The sequence below is a fragment of the Poecilia reticulata genome, chromosome 12 (assembly GCF_904066995.2).
Source record: "Poecilia reticulata chromosome 12, P_reticulata-male-v2, whole genome shotgun sequence".
Classification (NCBI taxonomy): Eukaryota; Metazoa; Chordata; class Actinopteri; order Cyprinodontiformes; family Poeciliidae; genus Poecilia; species Poecilia reticulata.
Window position 1 is genome coordinate 5259455 of NC_088841.1, and position 13869 is coordinate 5273323.

At 40.6% G+C, this 13869-nt stretch overlaps 1 protein-coding gene across 2 annotated transcripts; it reads left to right on the forward strand.

Annotated features, from left to right (window-relative positions):
* The first annotated feature begins 3484 nt into the window (after positions 1-3484).
* Positions 3485-13505, forward strand: LOC103473284 (3-hydroxy-3-methylglutaryl-coenzyme A reductase). 2 transcript variants are annotated; one of them, XM_008423392.3, is made up of 20 exons: positions 3485-3638; positions 3961-4158; positions 4248-4359; positions 4862-4949; positions 5686-5770; positions 5853-5958; positions 6044-6150; positions 7357-7476; positions 7612-7745; positions 8080-8354; positions 9000-9130; positions 9219-9413; positions 9840-9998; positions 10081-10238; positions 10327-10432; positions 10907-11077; positions 11165-11305; positions 11424-11582; positions 12475-12623; positions 12736-13505. In XM_008423392.3, exons 2-20 carry the CDS (start codon positions 3997-3999, stop codon positions 12797-12799), a joined length of 2622 nt encoding a protein of 873 aa, XP_008421614.2. In that variant the 5' UTR covers positions 3485-3638; positions 3961-3996; the 3' UTR covers positions 12800-13505. The 2 variants fall into 2 exon arrangements, with proteins under 2 accessions (XP_008421614.2, XP_008421613.2); XM_008423391.3 differs by having other exon boundaries at positions 3486-3638; positions 3939-4158.
* Positions 13506-13869: the final 364 nt, after the last annotated feature.

The following is a 13869-nucleotide window of genomic DNA, read 5'->3' on the forward strand; positions in this document are numbered from 1 at the left end:
TTCATCTTGATGATCAACCAGGAGTTTTGGAAAATATTCTGTAGACTAGAGAGACAAAAGTGGAACTTTTTGGCAGGTGGTGGTGGTGGTATGATGCTAAGGGTTTGCTTTGCTGATTTCTTCTCTTGTTTCTTGAAAACATTTTGGCTTCTTTGGTTTATGGGTTAATGACAAATGACAACAATCCAAAGCGTCCAAATGAATTCACGTATGAAAGGCTAAAAAGGACAAAGCGAAAGTTTAGGAACGGCCTAGTCAACACCTGGAGTTGGACCAAACTGAGATCTTGTGGTTTATCCTTAAACAGCCTGTTCATGTTTAGAAACCCTCCAGTGCGGCTAAAGTGAAACAGCTCAGTAAGGAAGTGGTTTATAGCACAGGGTGAGTCTGATTCATGTGACGACTAATTGAAGATCTATGATCTTTGGAGGCCTGATTTGTGTTTTAAACAATAAGCAAATTAATGCACTCTCAACTGAACATACAAATAAAAAAAAATAAAAATAAAGGTGGCTTACTGACTCTGTTAACAGTTACTGAGCTGGTTTGAAATCAGCAAATTGATTTGTTTTCTCTCAGGAAACAGTCAGTCTGGCGGCTGCAAGATGATTGGGTTTATGTAAACGAGTCGACGGCTTCTAATGATTCACTTTACTCTAAATATCTTTAAATAGTTGTATGAAAGGTGAAGGATGTACAGAAACAATTAAATTATCAATAAGATAATTATTGATAGTACAGTAAAATACTGTATTTAAAAACAGTTTAAACCTCCTTTCAATCCTGTTCGGATGAGTACGAAGATAAAATGACGTATTCTTATATTATAGGACATCATTTTAATAAATAAATAAATAAATATATAAAAACAATTCAAAAAATGACTTGAATTTCCACATTCCTCAGATTACTAGATAAGAGGGCAGGAAGGATCTCCAGTAGCAGTCAGCCTTGCAGCAAATCTGAAGAGGCCTCTGACTCAAGAAAGTTGCTGTCAGACAAGCTTAATATTTGGGAAGTAGAGATGATATTACACAGTATTGTCAGATTATGATCTGACCATTTTTAATCTAATGGAGTACACACCCACACACACACACACACACACACACACACACCCCGCACTCACCCCCCCCCCCCACCCACACACACACACACACACCCCGCACTCACCCCCCCCCCCCACACACACACACACATACTTTAGACAAAATTACTTTATAGTAGATCCTTATCACACAACATTAGTATAACCTGCTCTGTTTTCACCTCCCTCAGAATCACTGAAAAGGTGAATTGCTGCCCTCTGGTGTGTTTTTCTAAGAAATAATTTTCTTCATAGTTTTACTTTCTTATTGTGTGGCATTAAACAACAGAGCCCTCGCTTGAAAAAGCAGGTAGAACTGGGAAAAACAATGAGAGGAGAACAAGAATAACCAGAGGTTTCTTTTCAGTGCAGTTACCAAACTTACAATGAGTAAATTTGTAAATTCATCCGGCTCTACAAAGCCGGATCAACTCCATCACTTAATGGTGTTCTTTAAGAACATTCAAAAATAAAACTATTGATGTCGTGCCGAACAGGGTAACTGTTGCTTCGGTAATAAAGTAATAATCAAGTTTTGTCACACTTTAGGATCTTATTTTTTCATATGTTCCTGACAGAGCACTTTGCTCCCAAACTGCCAGTTTGCTTACTGTTCCTGAAATTTCTAAAAGTATAAATCTTTTAGCTGCCAGGCTAATTAGATCCCAGTTTTAGTACGTGAAACAGACACACTGTCTATTTTTAAGACCAGGCGTAAAACTTAAACTTCCCTTTTTGATAAAGTTTATAGTTATAGTGGCTTATCCCACCCTTGAGTTTCCTGCTGGAGGACAAAAAAACTGAAAGCCAAGTTGTCAACATAATGTGCTAAATCATAAATGTGACAAATAAAAGAAAAGGGGTGTGGTGCTTTGCTAGTAATTGTCAACACCACCGCGACATCCGAGGCCAAGTGTATCACATTTCACAGGTCTGTAAAAAGTGCTAAGGAAAATACTGAGAGGAGATTAGGTCAGTTATGGTAGCTTGACTTTGACAACTTTAACATGTAGCTGTGCTGCAGAATTTGGTGTGCTTTAGTTCAGTAAAAAAAAAAAAAAAAAGAAAAGGGCGACCCTCAACAGATTATCAGTAAAGCAGGTGTTTAGATCAAAACGTTAAAGGTGTGTCGATTTTAATTTTAGCATCTTATTCACAGCCAGTTTAACACATATTGTATTTCATATGCAATGCCAAGATGTATGAGATCGTTTTCATTCTAAAGAACTAACAAAAAGTTATTTTTTCTTTGTTTTGGAAGGATTTGCAGGACAAGAGACTATTGGCAGATAATAATACTTCTGGACACAAAGTTTTACTCCTCCCCTCCCCCCAGCATTGACTGACAGTGAATTAAATCTACTGAAATTGACTTATTTGTCTTTAAGGAAAACTAGATATAAGAACAAAACCATGTAAGTGCCAGGGACCCTTTTATTTCTATAATTTCAGATTTTTTTTTATTTCTATAAAATCAGTTTAATCTGAATATAGTTGTAAATCAATACGTAGCCAATAGCATGTGAAAAAACATTTTCAGAAATTATGTGTAATTTTCTTCCTACTTTAAATAAAATCTTAATGAGTACACGTCAAAATTCAGCCAAATTTATAAATCATATCAAACCAAAATTAGGATCAATGCATGTTTTGGTAATTGAATTTTCATATTAGAAACCAGTAATGACAAAAAAAACAACAAAAAAAACGACCCAACAACAACAACGAAGGTTATTTTTGTTTTATATAGCGAAAAATTGAATTTGAAAGTAATTTTTTCTTCTTTTTTGTTGTCATGTTATTGAGTTTTTTCGATATCATGTGCACCTGCATATTTTTAATTTTCTGATTTTTTTTTTTTTACATTCTTCTTTATTCAACAATTCTTAATCAATCTTTCGCTTTTTTTGTGAAAAAAGTATGTGGCACAACACCTTCGAGGCAGAAATAAACAGCGCCTCCTACAGTCATACTGTAAAACAATCAAAAAAATATGATGCTTGTGAAGGAATATAAGAAGTGTGACAATTTTTCGTTTTTTTCACTGGGGAGTTTTGTTTTTATTATATCACGGATGAAAGAAAAACAAACCAAATTCAATGTGTACTTTATCTGTTTTTGGCCTCCAAAAAGGCTTTAATTTTAATCTATTTGCATTGAGTCCGAAATCAAATAGCTTAGTTTTTTATTTTATTTTACAGAACAACGCAGTATTACTACTCTGAGTGGCGCGTGGATAGACTTTTGCGTAAAAATAATGCAAAATACAAAGGAAAAAACAGTACCTTTGATATTTTTTTATTTTTTTCTCTCGATAAAACAAATTGCAACTAAAAACAGTTTTAAAGGTGAAAATAAACAAATAAATAAATTCGACAAATTGTTGACGTACTTCCTGTCCTTCGGCTCCGCCCCGTCACGTCTCCGTGGTGACGACAGAATGAGGTCAGGAGTTCCGCGTCGCCATGTTGATTTTTGGTACATCAGTCTAGCAACAGAGCTGTCACAAATATGAGGGACCCTCTGACCGCGGCAAAACTCACCATTTGAGGTACGTAGGAGCTCTAGTGGCACCAAACAGGAAGTTTTATGGACGTTTAAGGCTGTAGGATAAGCTTCCTCTGGTAAGAGGCTATGTTAGATAAGTTCGGGTGTGACAGCTAATGTTGCTAAGGCTAACAGTAGGCACTGTCAGTATCTCTCAGATTTTTTGAGAGAGTAGATGCAGTTTGCTTTTTGACCAAGTAAAGAGGCGTGTGCACAGTGATAAGAAAAGTTCTTCTGCTGCGTCAGTTGGCCATTTTTTGGGGCGTTTTAAACCTTCTAATTAACCTCCGTCATTTGGTTTTAGATGTGATATTGTCGCCTTACAGATGAAGCTCCAGTAAGCAGGCATCTCGACATCCACGATGCTGGCCCGTCTTTTCCGCCTCCACGGCCTGCTGGTGGCCTCCCACCCCTGGGAGGTGATAGTGGGGACCCTGGCTGTCACCGTCTGCCTCATGAACATGAACAGCTCGTCGACCAGCAGTCAGATGTGCACCTTGAACAACTGTCCCCAGGTTAAAGAGGTGAGACGGCTGTGAACGGAGCCTTTGGAAGGACAGGAAGTTGTTTTCCTTCACGCTAACAAGAGGTTATATGTCCTGTTTTCTCTCAGGAGGCCCCCAGTAGTGATATCATCGTTTTGACCATCACTCGCTGCATGGCTATTATTTATATCTACTTCCAGTTTAAGAACCTCCTGCAGCTGGGATCCAAATATATTCTGGGTCAGTATGATGACAGACTGTGACCATGTTCTAATATTACACCGCTCCATGTTGGAGTATTTACGTCACCTTCGTTCTGAATTATTCTTTTTGTTGATTTATATATATATATATATATATTTTGGCATATTTAAACAGCTTTGGATTTGGATTTTGGATGCTGGAAGGATTTTTGCTCCCTCTTTTTTTCTTTCTACTTTTAAACAGTTGTTACTATTATGTGTAACTGAGGCAACAAGATTTTGTTTTTACAATTGGAAGCAACTTATTAGCGTCAAATACTGACTACTACCAGAGATCCTTCCTGCACGGCGATTCTTTAAAGACACTTTAATGATACGAGTTATGACAATATTCAGGGGATAAATAAAGTATTTTTGAATTGAGCTAAATGTCCGGCTGCTGCTTGTTGCGCATCCCAACGCTAGCGCAGAAATTGTTTGGGGAAACGAATGAACATCCAAGAATATCTAAACACATTTGTTTTTGTTTGTTTCTGCAGGTATTGCTGGATTGTTTACAGTGTTTTCCAGCTTTGTTTTCAGCACAGTGGTCATCCACTTCTTCGGGAAAGAACTAACCGGTCTTAAGTAAGTGTTGTTTTGGGTTGTGCTTTAGAAACGTTTTCATGTGCCTGATAATTGTCTCACTTTAGTCATGAAGGAATCACAAACTTTAGGTTAAATTTATCTGTATTTTGTCTACTGGATGAACACGAAGCAGCAGATTACTGCAGAGTGGAAGGGAAACGATACTTTGCTTTTAAACTTTGCACAAGTTTAGTCTTACTGGACAGAGAGCAAAGCGTCTCAAATTTAAAGTTTTCCTGTTTTTAATATGACAATGGCGTCAAGTTCTTAGGATTTTATTTCGAATTATAATACTAGAATTTTAGAGAAAGATTGCCTTGTGTTTCTAGAAGATTGAAAAACGATAAGGGGTGTAATTCAGTTCTAATCAGAGACGGAGTATTATTTATAATTTAAGAAAATAAAATGAGTAAAATAAAGTCTTAATAATAAGTATAAACTCATAGAATTTAGATTTTCTTCTTGTATCATTGCGACTTTATTCTTGAAACATTATGACTTTATTCTCGTAATTTTATTTCTTTATTTTTATATTTTTCTTAATGTGGCCTTAGCGATCTGTCAAACTAATCAGACGCTCCCGTCGTCATGAACTTCATTTGATTGGCCAGTTCTGATCTCTGGCCAATCTAATGGTGTTTCTTCAAACTCTTCAAGACATTAATCCAAAAGCTGCTGCTCAGTTGTTTTAGTTATTATTGTTGTAGAAATCTCACCCTGTCCTGTTTTCCTGCAGTGAAGCTCTGCCCTTCTTTCTCCTGCTCATTGACCTATCCAAAGCCTGCACTTTGGCTAAATTTGCCCTCAGCGCCAACTCCCAGGTAGTGTTTTACGCCCGTCGATGCGTCTGAACTTGCACCTTGAACCGTTCAGCCGTAACAATCTGGTCGTGATTCTGTGTAGGAGGAGGTGAGGGAGAACATATCCAAGGGCATGGCTATCCTCGGCCCCACATTCACCCTGGATGCTCTCGTCGAGTGTCTGGTTATAGGAATCGGCACCATGTCGGGTGAGAACGGCTTTTGTTTTTAACAACCCAAAACATTTGCTGGTGTCAAACAGAGATTTTAATCAGGACCTGTTTTGCTCTCCAGGCGTTCCTCAGTTGGAGATCATGTGCTGTTTTGGCTGCATGTCTGTTCTGGCCAATTACTTTGTTTTCATGACGTTCTTCCCAGCGTGCGTCTCTCTAGTCCTCGAGGTAAGGGTGAACCCAAAACATCCTGTTGAAGCAAGCTCAGTCTAATGAAGAGAATAGTTACTATTATTGATATATATTGCTGGATTGGACAGCGCCTATTAGCCGCTATGGCTAGAGACGTACTCCTGCAGGAGTTATTACTATGCTTTGAGCCATAAAAACAAAACTAAACTGTTCCCTTGAGCAGGAATCTGTCATAGCTCTCTTATTTCTTACACAAGTTCTAGAAAATCAGGCTTAAATTAAAGCTGAGAAAATTGCCTAGGTTTTAATATGTAAAATATTTATACTGCCTAGAAATAAATCCATAAATAGTTTGGTTTCTGTCGTTTTTAGGTGAATTTTTCTTTCTTTTTTAAAATATTGGACAATAACTTATTTTTACATGATTATTGCTAATAATAATCAAATGTGGAGATGTTCATAACTGATGACAGTTATGAACATACTGCGAACAACAACAAAATTAGTCCTGTTTTTGTCGCTTATTAAACTTTTAGAAATCACAACGGCTGCAGTGTGCCAAGGACAAAGAGAATTAATGCCAAAAATCAACTCATAACCACGTTTAGTCGCCATGGCAACTGACTGACAACAGCTCTGCTAGCTGACAGCAGAGATTATGTTTAAGTGTATCAGGAATCGACACCAAAAGACACGCAGACGTTTCCCAAACAAAGAGAGCCCATAAAAACCTGAGAACATTCAGTCCGTTCCAGTTTTCGGACTCAACGTTAGTTTTGCCATCATTAAGAATTGGCCAACTAAACACTGAGGTTGGTAGATCAGCTAATTTAAACACCTGCTCTGCTGATGGTCTGTCAGAGCCTAGGTGTGGTTGTTGCCTTATTTTAGTGTTAACTGAACCAAAACATACCGACTTCCTCAGAACATCTACATGGTAAAATTGTCAAGTCAGCATAACTGACCTACTTCCTGCTTTCTTGCAATTTTTTTTTAAGTTGAAACTTTTTCCTCTCCTGTGAAATGTGATTCACTTGGACCTTGCTATGTTAGCTGCTGTAGTGTTGACATCTAATAGCAAAACATTGCATCCATTTTTCAGATTCTTGGCATGATTGTGCCATTTTAACCAGTTACCGTTATTCCCAGACTCGATGCGTAACGCACAAGTCGCGTGACGTCCAGTCCAGTGATGTGCATCAGTGAGTTACATGTTCAACTGTGGATTCTTCTGCTTCAAAGCTGTCCAGGGAAAGTCGGGAAGGCCGTCCCATCTGGCAGATGAGCCACTTGGCTAACGTTCTGGCTGAGGAAGAAGACAACAAGCCCAACCCTGTGACCCAAAGAGTTAAAATCATCATGGTGAGAACAAAGAAGAAAAAAAAAAAACCTTTCCAGTTTTTTGCTGCTGCCTAAAGGTGGTTTAGTTTTACTTTCCTCATGTAAAGTTGGAACAATGAAGCAAGCGTTAGTCCGTTTCACTTTCCCGTCTTTCAGTCTCTCGGTTTGGCCCTGGTCCACGCCCACACTCGGTTAACAGCCGAGCATTCGGGTCGCAATCGCACAGCAGAGGGACCCGTAGCCGAGAGACTGGAATCAGCTGGGATCGTGTGGCCCCTGAAGCTCACCAGGTAAACACAAAATGAGCTTTTGATTATTTTATACTTACACTTATCAGGAGGGTGTAAGAGACATTTCAAAACATAAAATGTTCCTACATTTTAGTTTCCCTTGTCCTTGCTGCAGGATGTAGAATATCATCTCAAAGAAAGTTAACATTAATAAACGATATCATAATAGTGAATTGAAACTGTCATTTGTATCGTTTCTATCTCCAGTTTGGTGCAGGAAAAGTTTGAAATTGTACCTTGAAGAATACTTGAATTTTGCAGATGAAGCGTCTTTCTGTACATCCCGTTCTTCCCGCTCCGCTCATGTTTGTTGTTGTCCGCCTCGTCCCTCCAGCATGGAGCTGGAACACGTGATAACCCTCGGCCTGGCGCTGCTTCTCGCCATCAAGTATGTCTTCTTCGAGCAAGCGGACACCGAGTCCTCCCTGTCTCTCAGGAGTCCCATTAGCGGCGCCCCTCTGGTTCAGAAGCCCCGGGCAGCCGACGGCTGCTGCAGGAGGGACCAATCAGCTGCCAGGAAAAGCTCCGCTGGTGTCTTAGCAACCGGGGTTGCTTCCTCGGTGGTCTCAGACGTTAAACCATTGCCTGAGGCTGACATTACCTGTAAAGGTATCTTTTTGTTTTGGGGGGTTTCTCCCAGATTTAACACTCTGTGGCTTTGATTAGACGGATCTTCTTCCTGTCTGTTTTAAAATGATAAAAACATGAATCTCATTAGAATATCCTTGGTCATTTCAGGTTTAGCGTATTTATAACATTCTATATTATTTCACATCTGTTTCTAATCAGTGGACATGTAAAACATTTCCCCAACTAGCCCTTTGTAGATAACATAAACTTACAAATTATGTAATATTTTTTTACTACATTTGATCCCATTTGACAGCTAAACTGGTTGAATTGACTAAATATGCAACACTTTACTACCTACACAGACATTTTTTACTCTCAGGCCGGCCAAAAAAAACTTTTGAGCCGCAAATGTCACGTTACGTTTTTAAAATAATTTCAGATATGAAATTTGTCATTTTCAAAGATGCGCAATTTGAAAAACATATTTAAAAACTTACTTGCACTTTTATCGTCATAGTTTGTGGGAATTCACTTCAAATATTGTAGGACTAAGCAGAAAAGCAGTTAAAAAGTTTAATATTTCAAAATTTAGAAACAATAGCCGGTCCTTTTTCATTGAAGAGCCTCAGACCAGCACAGTAATTGAATCCTAACATGACGTGTTCCTCTCTGTTACTGAAGTGAGGCGAAGTGTTTCAGTGGAGGTCAGCGGCTGTGCTTCACCTCCCCTGGACACGTGCAGAGCTCCTGCAGGCTGTGGAGCAGAACCTCGCTCACTGGAGGAATGCATGGCCGTCCTCTCTGACCCCCAGGTAACTCACCAGACCACACGGACAGCTCAGGTAGTTGATGATGTGGAAATAGTTTCTGACGCTTTTTAAAATATTTCTTTTTTTCTAGAGAGGTCCAGAAATGCTGACGGATTCAGAGGTGATCAACCTGGTGACCGCTAGGAAGATCCTGAACTACAAACTGGAAACACTGCTGGAGACTCCAGAAAGGGGCGTGGCCATCAGGAGAGAGATGCTGGCGCCGAGACTTCCTGTCAGCTCCGCTTTGTCTGGTCTGCCTTACAAAGGCTACGACTATTCAAAGGTATTTACCGGTTCCCTCGTACTTTAAAGGGGCAGTATTATTATTAATGTATAAATACTGTATATAAAAATGCTGTTATATATATCAAATATCACTTATAAGAAATTTGACTTTGTAGTTTACTAATTGCTGCTGGCTAGTCTGAAGGAGCTGAGTAGGGGAGGAGCTTTCTCCTTGGAGGCGGGGCTAGGTCCACCCAGGTGTTTTGCACAACTGAATGGTTGCCATGGAAATTAAAGGATTTCTCAAACATGCATGAAAGAATCAAAGCAACACTCCAGGAATGTTTTCGATGAGGGAATAACACAACACAATGTAAAACTGATAAAGTTGATTTCACGTAACACTTCCCCTTTAAGTTATCCTGTTTTTATTTTGCCATAGAAACCGTTTCAGCTCCTCATCATCTGCTTTGTGTTTCATTAGGTGATGGGCGCTTGCTGCGAGAACGTCATTGGCTACATGCCGGTGCCATTGGGGGTGGCCGGCCCGCTGCTGTTGGACGGCCAGCAGTTTCACATCCCCATGGCGACCACGGAGGGCTGCCTCGTGGCCAGCACCAACAGAGGATGCAGGGCCGTTTCTGTAAGTGCACCGGCTCCTGCTCCAGTCACGTCGGGCGCGCTCCGTTGCAAACCGTTGGCGTTCTTCTTCTTCCCCCGTCCAGATGAGCGGGGGCTGCAGCAGCAGAATCCTGGCCGACAGCATGACCAGGGGTCCTGTGGTGAGGCTGCCCTCGGCGTGCCGGGCCGCAGAGGTCAAAATGTGGCTGGAGACGTCGGACGGGTTCGACTTGGTCAAGGAAGCCTTCGACGAGACCAGCAGGTGGGAAATGACCGCGGAGGTGATTTTTATTATTTTTTTGTTTCACCTGAGAGGCAGAAAGATGAAAACTAGACGTTTGTGTTTCCAGGTTTGCCCGTCTGGAGAAGCTGATGGCCTGTGTGGCAGGAAGAAACCTTTACATTCGCTTCCAGTCGCAGACGGGCGACGCCATGGGGATGAACATGCTCTCTAAGGTACAGCCAGACAGCCAAGCTCTCCTTGTTGGCAGCATTGAACATTTTCAACACCTTTCAAAACCTTGAAGTATTTTATGTAGATCCGAGCGACTGACCAAATGTTTGGTTTTGTTACTCTTGAATTTTTGGAAAGTTATTTTTTTTTATGGTATTATGACTAAAATTCTCGTAGCCTCACCCTGACAACTCACAGAAGGGTTGATTGAAGTAAGAAATACTCTTATTTGTAATTTTATTATTGTTTTTACTTTTTAGAAAAGAAATTGAGAAAAAAATTGTGATTTAAAATCTGATCTGAGATTTTTCACCAAGCTCTCTCTTTATTTTGTGCTACACCGACTCAAAACAGTTCTCAACTGTGGACTGAATTGAGTTTTTTGGGTTTTTTTTCCATTTCTCGAAAAAGTTCCCAGTGTGTCCAACACCATAGATAAAGGTGTGTGTGTGTGTGTGTGCGCGCGCGCCCTTCAGGGGACGGAGCAGGCTCTGAGTCGGCTCAAGCAGCACTTCCCAGACATGGAGGTTCTGTCTGTCAGTGGTAACTACTGCACTGACAAGAAGTCTGCTGCCATCAACTGGATCCTGGGTCGGGGGAAGTCGGCTGTGTGTGAAGCCACCATCCCTGCCCAGGTGGTGAGGGAGGTAAAGGATCCAACAGGAAATGATGTCAGTTCGAGCTCCCGTCGTCCCTAGCCGTGTTCAACGTGTTGTGTAAATGTTCTCCTGCAGGTTCTGAAGAGCAGCACAGCCGCTCTGGTGGATCTGAACATCAGTAAGAACCTGGTGGGCTCGGCCTTGGCCGGCAGCATAGGGGGCTTCAACGCGCATGCCGCCAACATCGTCACCGCCATCTTCATCGCCTGTGGACAGGTAGAGCAGCACCGAGCGCGCTCAGACCGGAGCTGCTGTTAGTTTAGTGGTTAATGGACAGACTTGGTGTGACCAGTCGTCATCCCAGTTCCTCACTGGTGCTGTTGCTATGGTGCAGGACCCGGCTCAGACCGTGGGGAGCTCCAGCTGCATCACTCAGATGGAGGCCGCCGGCCCAGACGGAGACGACCTGTACATCAGCTGCACCATGCCGTCCATAGAGCTGGGCACAGTGGGCGGAGGCACCAACCTGCCACCACAGCAGGCCTGTCTGCAGGTACCACCACCCTAACCACCCCCAACCCCAACCATCCTCCGTTTGAAAACCATGAGCTAATCTGTGTTAATCTGCTTTCATTTTTTTCCATTCCATGGTTTTTTTATTTCATAAGCTGTCAGACTGAAACTGTTCCATCTTTTCCTCACTTCATAAAGTGTTGTTTGATAGAAAACGCTTGAAATATTTTTTAACAAGGTTGGTGCTAGGACTGAAACGATTAATTGAATTATTCGTCTAATTGAGTAATCAATTAATCGCTAACTTGAGCAAAGGCTAAAAAAAAAAAGGTAATTTGCTGAAAGAATAACATATTCACAATAATAAATAAACCCAAACTGTACAAATGTAAATGTATATATTTGGCTTTTAAGATAAAAATAAATCTCTGTCTGTAAATATGTTCTACACAGAACTCTTCAAGCTTTAATTTCACTAAAATTCTATAAAACAAAAAGTGCCATTGCTATTCAGTTGTACATTAGTTAATCCAAAAAAAATAAAAAATCAATAGATCAGTCATACGCTTTATCAATATCAAGCATTAAACGGCTGAGGTTTTCACATGTTCATGTTGGAAGTATGTTTTAGCTGCAGATCCATCATTTGCTACAAATGATCAAATGTTCACCAAAGGAATGCTGTTATTGCATTTAAGGCAGTAAAATGTTTATTTTCTCATTTAAAAAATTAGCTGAATAATTTGCACCTTTGAATGTATTTCTAATGTATAAAAAAAGACCTTTAATACAAAAATCTGCAGAATGTGGCAATTTTTTAAATCTGATTAATTGTCAGAATAATCGATAACTAAAATCCTCATCAGTTGCTACTTGGTGCACCTGCAGTGCAGGAAATGTTCTGAGGCGTTTCCGTCGTTCTTCCTCTGCAGATGCTTGGTGTCGCCGGGCCCAACCAGCCGGGAGAGAACGCCCGCCAGCTGGCCCGCGTAGTGTGCGCCACCGTCCTGGCGGGGGAGCTGTCTCTGATGGCCGCTCTGGCAGCAGGACACCTCGTCAAAAGCCACATGACTCACAACAGGTAGGGTTGCTTGTTTTTTTTTTTGTTTTTTTTAAAGTTTTTGTTCCCAACGCTGCCTCCACCACCTTTTTCAGCCATTCCTGACTGCGTGTCCCTCTCTCTCCCTTCCCAGATCTAAAACCAACCTACACGAAATGGCTTTCCCAGCGACTGAGACAAACGTCCCTAAGTGTTGACGCTTTGTCCAAAACTGCTATAAACAGCCTGTGTTTGGTTGCTCTCTGACTGCAAATTTGTTTTTTTGTTTCTTTTTTTGGGGGGGGGTTCCCAGTGGAGATGTTGCTGTTATCAATGTGTGCTATTTATTTGCATCTTTTTTTTTTTTTTCATCCTGGCCGATCAGCTAACTGAATCAGAGATGTGAGAAATCCTGCATGGTTAAACAGGTTTAAACCTGTCTTTGCATTTGCCAAAAGCTTTCTGGAGACGGCGCTGCGGATGTGTGTGAGGCCATTTCTGCTCACGTTTCGAACCCTGAATGTGTTTTTTCCTGCCAGTGTTGTAAGCTCCGGCCCGTGCCATCCTCCCCGACTAAAAGCTCGCTGCAGTATACTGTGTATACTACGGCGCGGCCATGACTGCTGGTCTTCTTGGCTCCCGCTTGCATCCACCAACTAGTCGTCACCGCTGGGAGACAAGAGACTTAAAAGCAATATTTATTTATTTTTGAACCTTTTCATGTGAAAGTATTAGATTCCTGCAGGTGGTGAATGTTGAAGGACGGTTGTGACGTCTCGGTGGTGATGGATCAGACAGATTCTTGTATTGCCATCCTCAGAAGTGGCCTTATGTGTTACAAGTGGAGCTTTACATAGAATATCCAATTCAAAGAAATTTATTACACTTGTAACCATATTTAAAAAATAAAACACTACCTTTCTACTTGGTGAACTCATCTTTATAAAACAAGTGAAGCTCAAGTTTTTTAATAGCTTTTATTTTCCATGTTTTGTTTGATTTCATTTCAAGATAATTTTCAATTAAAATACATTTTCCAAGTTATTTGATGTAGTCAAACGGATTTATGATCAAAACTCCTGAAATATCTTTGACATATTAGTATCACAAACATCTCTTTTGTATTCAGTATTTGGCAGGGGGGTTAAGAAAATTTAGTGGTATATGAAGAAGAATCTGGTTTTAATTGGTCCACTCCATAAACTATTTGATTTCATTTTAAGAGTCTGTGTTTGAGGCAAAACCCATTACTTCATTTATAAAATTTCCAATGTAGAAACAGAATTTC